The sequence below is a fragment of the Mustela nivalis genome (assembly GCF_964662115.1).
Source record: "Mustela nivalis genome assembly, chromosome: X".
Classification (NCBI taxonomy): Eukaryota; Metazoa; Chordata; class Mammalia; order Carnivora; family Mustelidae; genus Mustela; species Mustela nivalis.
This window is the reverse complement of record NC_139040.1, coordinates 98,460,196-98,469,389: the sequence shown is the minus strand read 5'-3', so window position 1 is coordinate 98,469,389 and position 9,194 is coordinate 98,460,196. Positions and strand designations below refer to the sequence as shown.

The window sequence follows — 9,194 nt, the reverse complement described above, 5'->3', positions numbered from 1 at the left end:
CCACCTTTCCCCAGAGGCCTTCCCATCAAGGTAGTCCTATTCTGTGCCCTAGTCCCTCAGAGTCTCTCCCTGCAGCAGAAGATGGTGCCTTGAGACCAGTGGCTTACTATTTTCAGTGTGTACGCCCTTGGGACAAAAACGAGTGGGCTGCTTCACTAATTGGTTTTGCTTACATTTCCCAGATGTGGCCACGTAACCTTGTTCTGGCCAATGGCATGTAAGCAAAAAAGATGGCCGCCACATCCAGCTCTGGCCTGGAGAAACCTCCCATGGGTTCTTTCCTCTTCCGCACCTTGGTATGGATACATCCAGCAGAGCTACAAGATGGAAGGCACCTGGGTCCCTGACCCACTTCTAGAGAGGAGAGCCTCTCATCCTTCAGGAACACCCAATTTTGGACTTCATGTCAGTGATCAGTAATCTGCTGTGGTAAGCCTCTGCCCCTGGGGGGGTATGTGTCTGTGGTAGCAGCCACCATTTCCCTGACTGCTCCTCCCCGCACCCCAGCAAACACAAGTCCTCATGTCATGGATAGTGGCCATTGGGGTTGTTCTGGCAATGCCTGTGGGAGATGCACGGTCCTGTGAATTGTGATCGGAGATCTCAGCACACAAGATGAAGGCAGTGATGCTGAGGCCCTGTGCCGTGCTCAGAATAGACTATGCCCACATGGGGCCTTCCAGCTCCACACAGTCTGGCCTCCCTGGGGCCCAGAGCTGACAGACACAACTCCCCTTGCTCTCCCAGTTCGCTGAATGGAGGGTCATTCCATTCATGACCCACAAGGTGATGTGATGCCCACAAGGGAATGGATCTCTCTGGGAGAGCAAAGGCCCACAGAATGTCCTCTCTGAGGAGGTGATGGTCTTTGGCCTCCACACAGATAATACACGGACCACATGGGGCTTCCTTCCTTCGCAGTCCTCAGTGGGACCAACAGGCCTCAGCGGGAGAGACGGGGAGCACCTCAGCTCCAAAGAGCTCAGCTAACTCATTTGAATGTGAGAGCAGCAAGGAGAAAGTCAAAGGAATTGGAATCACGACTTGAGTGAGGCCCAAGGTGGGTATTTCCTGGCAAAGAGATGAGGAGCCTGGCCAATATTCTCTGCCAAAATTTCCCAGCTCTGAGAGTCACGGATGAAGGGCACAGAAACTTTCTGCCTCATTAACCAAACTAGGGAACACAAGTAGAGGGTCAGGCTGCGAGGGCAAATTTGGAGATCACTCTGGAGCGCGCAAAGTTGGAGGGGCTGGTGGGGGTGTGGGCACGGCCACGCTTCCAGCAGCTGGAAGGGAATGGGGACCCGAGAGGGCCAAGTGGATGTGCAGACTTGTGTCTGGGGACCGGTGATGATCAAATGCCCAGTAAGAGAGGGGACTGCCAAGAGAGCCAGAAAGAATGTTAAGAAGAGGCTTGTGAAACAAACAAAGTGGGGCGCTTGAGGCGCCAAGAAAGCTAGACAAGGAGACAAATGAAGAGCAGGAGAGGAGGAGGCACGGGGGTGGGGGTTGGAGGAGCCCCTGGGGACAGAGTGTGGGGGAGGAAGGAGCGGTGGGCCACGTGGGGCAGTGAGAGGACGAGAGGGGAAGGGGCACGGAAAGGCCATCGGATCTGGTGACACGAGCTCATCGGCGGCCTACGAGAACAAAAGTTACCCCAGAAGGACACTCACTGGTTGGCAAGGGGAAGCCAGGTGGAGATTCGAAATTTATGGCAGACAGTCTACAAAAAGGATAAATTGCCCCGTAGGGACTGTGAGCTAATTGTGTCACGTGGTGTGCCTCGGGCAGGGACAGTCTAGCGGCACAAAACAGAAGCCCCACTTGCGCAAGCCGAAGTGCAAAGGGAGAATTTATGGGAAGATAGCCTCATGTTCAAGGACAGGAAGTGCAGCCGGCCTCTGGGGAAGGAAACCAGTGACTGGGGAGCCAGCAGGAACCTTGGCAGCTCTGTTCTCTCCTCCTTGGGTTTCGGCTGCTCCGAGATCTCTGATCTCCGCTTTCCTCCATGAATGCTCCTTCCTTCTCTCAGCTTCTGCGGCTGCTCTGTGCGCAAGGTTGGGGGGTGTGGATTGGTTGCCTCGGGTGGTGCTCCGTCTCCCCCGAGCCCCCCGCAACAGTGCCCGGCACACAGCGTTCAGGTAGCTGACAAAGACTGCCTAGGACTGCCAAGGTGGACCAAGGCCAAGTTCCAGGAGGGCGTCTAATTGGTCTGTGTGGGTCAGGTGCCCATGGTTGTGGCCAAGAGGTAGGTCTTGTGTCCTCGGGACCCTCAGAGGGGACCGAGGAACCCCATCTTTGGGAAGGGCTCCGGCCGAAGCAGGTTCCTGAAGAAGAGAATGTAGTGCCTCTCGTGCTTGGATGTTCCAGAAAAGCCGAAGGCCTGTGATCTGCCTGGAACGGAGAAAGACTCATGAGGTCAAGCCCCACTTTAATGGTGGCCAATAAACAATTCCATGGAGGCCATGAGGCGTGAGGGGTGTGTGGCCACGGACCACCAGCATTCCTAAAAAAGATGTTCCCCTGCTTCCCTCCACCCCCCCCCCCAACCCCGCAACACACACCCAGGCCCAGGGAGCCCACCCATGGAGCTCGTCAGGACCTCTCACAACATCCGGGAGACTCCCCCACCCTCAACTCTTGTCTTCGTGGATGTAGCCCGACTCCTTTGTTTTTTCTCTCAACAGCAGCCCAAAATGAAAAGAGCTAGGTTGGAGGGGGCTGCAGGAGAGCGGGGAGCCACACCTGCCCCACTTGGAATGGTCCTGACCACAGGCACGTGGAGCAAGCAGGGACTCAAAAGGGAACAGTTAGGATAGTTTGAGAAGTATTTATGTACAAAAGGCCCGTCAGCAAAGCTGTGGATGTAGCATAACCACAGGGTGAGCCAAGAAGCAGAAACTGTTAGCGCTGGGGTTGTTACCAGCCTGGACCCAAAGTGACAGGAGGTAGTCACGGTTCCCCCAACTGAGAGGGGGCAGGGTCAGTCAGCCCATGTAGGCTTTCCAGGGAGGAAACTGGGAAATAAATCCCCCCCCACCTCCTGTCCCCTGGGCTCTTGGCGGGGCTTCTCTGTTGGCTGGAACCCGCTAACGGGAAGCCCGAGGGTGGGGAGCCCTTTGAGATGAGTGCAGGGGGCAGCTTCCTGGGGTACAGGGCAGGGAGGAAGAGGGGATAGTATGGACCTGAAGGGGCAAAGGGAAGGGTCTGGGAACACCTGCTTACATGTGGGTCGCTCTCTAAACCCTGGCCTTCCCCAAAGCGAGCCACTGGTTCCTTTGTCTTTTGTTACTAGCGCCCAACCCAGTGCACAGCTCAGGCTCCCGACCTATGTTCACTGACACCCTGAACAAATTCATGGTGCCTCTTTTTCTCACATTGGCAGTGTAGTGGTCTTAATGGTATTTAACTGAATGGGACCAGAAACTCCTCCTAAGGCAAAAGTTTAGAGGGAGGAATGAAATCAGAAATGTCCCAAACACGAAGCTGGAATGATGCTGTCGCTCCTGTTCACACCCTCACCCAGAAGTGTGAATAGCAAGAAGTGTGAATAGCAAGCCATACTCTCCTCTTTGGTCCCATGGCCTTTATATAGGTAATAATAACAACCGTAACTGAAACAGTGCCGCTCTTTCAAGTTTACCGAGTGGCTTTTCTGCATTATCTCATCAGATGTCCTCAACAATCCTGTCAGGTACACTGTATGGCCCAATTTTACCAGCCAGGCTCAGAGAGGTTAGGTGACTTGCTCAAGGTCACAGAGCTAGGACTTCGAGTCCATTTCTGCCGTCATTTGTGCTCTGTTGTCTATTCTGCTGCCTATTGTTGGAAGGCCTCTCAGGCCCATTCCTTGACAGGCTCGCTGTCCAGATTTGGGAGTTCCAGCTTTCAAGGGGCTGAACAGCTGAGCCAGGAACCTGAGCAAATGGGCCAGAACGGGTGCCCAGGAACTCTGCCGGGGCACGTGAACCCTTTGTTTTCTGCTGCCACCTCCTGGATCGTCCTGACCCCTTTCTTCTCTCCACTCAGCTCTGCCTCAAATACAAGCAGAATGGGGGGGCGTCGGAGGGCAGAGGGGTGCGCTGGTGTGTGTGTCGGGGGGTGCCCTCCCTACTCATCGCAAAACTGTAAAATAATTTGAGGACTTGAAAACAGACTTCACGAGGCACCTGCTTGGCTCAGTTGGAGGAACACGCGACTCTTGGTCTCGGGGTTGTGGGTGCCAGCCCCACGGTGGGTGTAGAGATTACTAAATAAATAGATAACCTTAAAAAAAAAATTGAACTCATTTTTGAATTCACTTGCTATACCGCGGATGAACCTTGAAGATATGCTCAATGAAATAGGCCAGCCACAAAAGGATAAATAGTATATAATCTCATTCGCATGAGGCATTCAAAATAGTCAAGTTCATAGAGACAGAACGTACAATGGCGGGGGTCACCAGGGGCTGGACGGGGAAGGAAGACTGGGGAGTTCGTGTTTAATGGGGACGGAGTTTCAGTTTTGCAAGACGAGAAAGTTCTGGCACTGGATGGTGGCGACAGGTGCAGAGCAGTGTGAATGTACTTCACGTCACCAAGCTGTGCACTTGAAAATGGTCAAAATGGCGCATTTTATGTTCTCGTACATGTTATTAGATTTTTAAAAACTTGAATTGGTAAACCTTCAATGAGCGTTTACCATGTGTTCTGTACTAAGTATTCAAAGCTATAAAGCTTCAGTCCTGCCATCAAGGATAGGTCAGTCCTATCGGGCAAAAGCAAGATAATCGTACCTACAGCCCTGCGCAAAGTGCGATCTGGCGACTTGCGTGGAACTGATGGAGGGGAGGGGAAGGGCGAAGTCTTCCCGAAGGTGGTAGTGTCCCAGGCAGCCGTTCCCAGGAACTGAGATGACTTCCTGTGTGTGAAAGAGAGGTTGGGCAGGAAGTGGGAGAGCTAGGGACACAGAATATTCCAAACAGACCAGTACAGAGTTGTGAAATAGCACACCTCTTCTCTTTTATTTGTGAGGAATGCAGCTAAACCCGTACCCTCTCATTCTACACAGACAGGTCTATGACAGTGCTTCTCATACCATTTGCTGTGAAGAACATGATGCACATGTATGTGTGCGTGTTTGTAATTTCCAGTCCATCACAGACGGACATGTGGCCCTACTGTGTGTGACTATTACAGAGCTCGTGCCACGTGCCACCTACCAAGGAAGTCTGAACTCATCTACTTCTCATTCAGTAGGAGTCCACTGATCACCGGCTTGGATGTTACTAGGTCAGGTCGCTTTCAAGGTTTTAGAACGGTTACTCAGGTTTATCGTACTGTGGACTAGCATGGTCTGCAGACCACATTTTGAGTAGCTCTACTCCAAAAGGTAGTGCGTCCCTTCTAGGGAGGAACCACTTCCTTTTATTTTATCCATCCTTGTGCATGCCTTCAGATTTTTAGCAGGATCACCCGAAAGAAGCCCGCTCCTCGCCCAGAAAGGGATGCCCGCTTGTTAATTAGCTAGTGTTTTGAATATGAAAAGCTCTGCCAGCATTAAATATTATTATTATTATTAGCCTCGTGTCCACTATAGTAGATGTCATTTAATTAGAACTGCATAATAGGCAAATCTGCCTTAATTGGCTGGGATGTGGCTAAGAAACCATTTCACGTCTGTGTCTATGTTCTCTGTTCTGTGGTCATCACATTCTCTGGCAATGGGTCATTCTGGAGACCTTGGGTAGGGTTCAGGGAAGGTTATCTGGCTACTGATTAACACTTAATTAGCACCTTTTTCATGTAGCACAGCAGTGACTTTGTAAATTTAAAATTTTCAGGGGACCACTTAATGTGGAATTAAAGTACAAGTGCAATATTTAAGATGCATGAAATTGTTTTACGCATTACAGCATTAACTAGCTCTTAATTTATGCAGTGCATGCCAGAGAAGGGCAATTAAAATGTAGCAGGGAAAAAAATTATAGATCTCTATGTTGTCCTGTCTTTTCCTCTCCCGGTGCTTTGGAAGGCTTTTGCTACGTTTGTATCTCAACTCCTGTTCTAGATTTAGGAGTAAAGGGTAAGTTCTGTAGCCTGTTTGCTACCACAGGAATTGGCATCATTTTTAGCCTGAAACTCTCTCCAACTGGTAAGTCCCTCCCAGAGCCTAGAGATCCACCCCAACCTCAGTGATTTCTCCAGGGGTAGACACCTAACCCAAGCAGAGCCAATGAGATGTCAGGAAACATTTGCTGGAACCTTATGGGAAAGTGATGCTAACGGTGCCCTCTTTGGTAGCAACCAGAAGGAGTGGTTCCCTTTTCCCCTGGCCAGTGTGAGGATGTGAGGTCCGGAACAGCAGCAGCCATTTTGTAAGCAGTCTGGAGCTGCAAGGGAGCCACTGTTTGGAATCTGGCGAACAGATTCCAACACATGCGAGGCTATCTGGCAAGATATCCTGGGAGCCATGGGAGATACAGGATTGGGACTTGTCTAAAGGCCATCTGACTTCTGGACTCTTGAATTATGTTGAACCCTGTAAATATACTGCGTATTCCCACCTTGATTCATGCTGTTCCCTTTGGCCGGAATTCTCTTCCCTTCCTTCTCCATCCTTCAAGGCCAAGTCCAACACCCCCACACACACACCGTGTAAGAAGCTTGCCTTGATGTGAGCCATGCTCGAGATGGTCAGAACCCTCCTCTGGACACTAATGCCCCTTACTTGAACCTTGCCTTCAGCAGGGAGCACATGCTGTCCTGAAAAGCATCAGGCTAAAATTTGATTCTCTAGCTCCCGCCATGTGGACCCAAACTCTTGCTTCTTCCGTCCCCAGCATTAGTGTCAGCGGGCCATACTGAATGTGCAAAGTTCCACAATCCTGTTCCTAGAAAGGATTATTAATGTTAGGGGGCAGAGGAGAAAGTGCAAGCAAGCATGTGGTCTTCTTAGCTAATGCCAGACCAAAAAGACTTGGGGTAAAAGCTGCAGGCAGCTGGATGGGTCCCTGGGCCATGGGAGCTGTAGAGGGCAGGCGAGGACTTGCCCTAAGAAGGGGGAGGAGTCACAGAAACGAGCCAGTTAGAATATTCCTCTGCCCCTCTGTTTGTAACCTTATAACTTACACAGAGGGTTACAGTCTCCAAGTACAAAGTTGAGGCTATGAAAGTCAAAGTTTCCCTGTCACCTTCTCCTTCCCACTCTCCATGTCCTCTGTGGCAGATGTGTGCCTGAGTTTCTCTGATCCCTGTGCCCGCACCCCTAGCCTCACAGTGCACCCAGCCCTTCTCCGGGTGGCCCCAGCCAACAGCTGGGCAAGGCAGTGGCACTCGGAGCTGGCCACTTCCCCCCCGCCAGCCCTCCCCCAGTGACAACCTTTGCTCGGGGCTCCCAGAGACTTTTCAGAGCTGCATTGCCACCTCCCGGCTCCCCCTGCCCAGTCCCGCTTCTGCCCTTCTCCCTTCCCGGGGAAACCCTGGGCACTCCTGACTCCATCTTAGTGCCTGCCTCCCTAAGAACCTGACCCATGACGCCCTCCACAGACGTAACAACGCGAACTCTGGGATGTGTGTTCTTCCACACAGGTTTTCCTACTCACTTCTGTACGTGGACGTGTGTACACCACCTAAAGCTTTGTCATCATTCCTTTTGTTTTCACATGAGTGCGGTCGTATCGTGTATGTGAATCATCCCACCACTTAAAATTGTAGCACATCTCCCCAAACAGTAGAAATTGGTGTGCGTAGGCATGTCTTTCTTTTTGTGTGCTGTATACTACGTTATAGTATGGTGAGCCCACTGTTTGCTTAACCCTTCTCATACTGATGGACAATTGGGCCATTTCTTTTATATCATAACAATGCTGCCAGGAACGTGCGATAACATGGATTTCAAATACACTGAACGTTATTCTAAGCGGTATAAACCACGTACCGTGAAAGGCTAAAAGAGAAACCTGTGTTCACCGTGCCTTTGATTTTCTGTGTTCTGATGCTTTGATATCTGAGGCCCTGCTAACCTCTAAGAGACTGTCTGTCCCAGGATTACCGATTCCTAGATCCTCTATCCAGCTGTCACGCTCCTGGGCACTGTCCACCTGCCCTGATCAGACAGCTAGGGACCACCCCCATGTCCCAGAGCCCGCGGGATTGATTATTCAAACTAGCCAACCCCAAACCAGCGTACCCTGCCTCGCCCCGTTCCTTCCCTTGAAAATGACATTAAAGGCTCTTGCCTGCCATGCCCCCTTCCTCTAGGGATTTGTAAGTACAACCAATTATCTTTTCTCTGGTGGTCCCCTCCCAGTCGGCTGGCCTCACCATACAGAAGGTTCCAGAATGCTTTAGTTCGTGAACTCTTCCTGGGCAAATGTGAAGTGCTAAGTGTGCTGTTACTTAAGTCAGACACAAGAAAGAACTTCCCAGGGGTAAGCAAGGCCACCGGAAACGCTCCAAGTTACTGGAGCATCTTGAAAACAGTGTCCTCAACAGCAGCCGCGAGCCGATTCCCCCAGGAGCAGAGGCAGGGACTGAGGCGAAGCAGCCGTCTCCTGCCGGCTGAAGCCTTTGGGAATTTACCACTCACCAGGGCACGGCCCCAGCCCTTGCTGAAGGAGGCCACCAGGGTCCACCCCCGCCCCCCCACCCCGACCTGGCGGATCCTGCAGTCCCCGCAGACGACTGAGGTCGGCTCACCTGAAAGGGGAGCAGGGAGGGGATGATCGCCCTCTCCGTCGCCCTGGGGCTCTGGGCCCGATGACGTGGCGCATCCTGGCGGAGGCTAGCCTGTGTTCACAGCTGCCTGCCGGGAGCCGGAGCCTGTCAGCTCGAGCGGCAGCGAGGGAAGACGTTTCTGACACTAAACCCCAGGGGAATCCACGGAGAAGCTGGGCTGTCATTACTTATTAACAATGGGCCTGATCCCCAGCCAGGCAGGCCCAGGGAAATAGCCTGGGGGGAGGCCAGCCTTCCCGCTAGGAGGTGGATTAACACTTTCTGGGCAGGGGGGAGCTGTTTGGGGGGTCCATTGTCACATTTTGCATGTAAGAAGGACCATTCTTTACATGTTAGACACAGGCACACTCTCTTCCTCGTCTTGGCCTCCCCCTCTGTGTCTGCATTCTTCTCCTCTGCTCCCTGCCCCCCTCAAGTTTTAAACCGGCAAACCCACAGGATGTGGGAGGCTGTGCTCACAGGGGAAAGGAAGGT

General features: G+C 52.1%; 1 protein-coding gene across 1 annotated transcript; it reads right to left on the bottom strand.

The window, feature by feature from the left end:
* Positions 1–1,835: 1,835 nt before the first annotated feature.
* LOC309856529 (uncharacterized protein) lies at positions 1,836–8,837 on the bottom strand. The gene is made up of 3 exons (XM_082717832.1): positions 8,682–8,837; positions 4,778–4,902; positions 1,836–2,394 (listed from the first exon to the last, which is right to left on the bottom strand). Exons 1-3 carry the CDS (start codon positions 8,753–8,755, stop codon positions 2,273–2,275), a joined length of 321 nt encoding a protein of 106 aa, XP_082573958.1. The 5' UTR covers positions 8,756–8,837; the 3' UTR covers positions 1,836–2,272.
* Between the last annotated feature and the right edge of the window lie 357 nt (positions 8,838–9,194).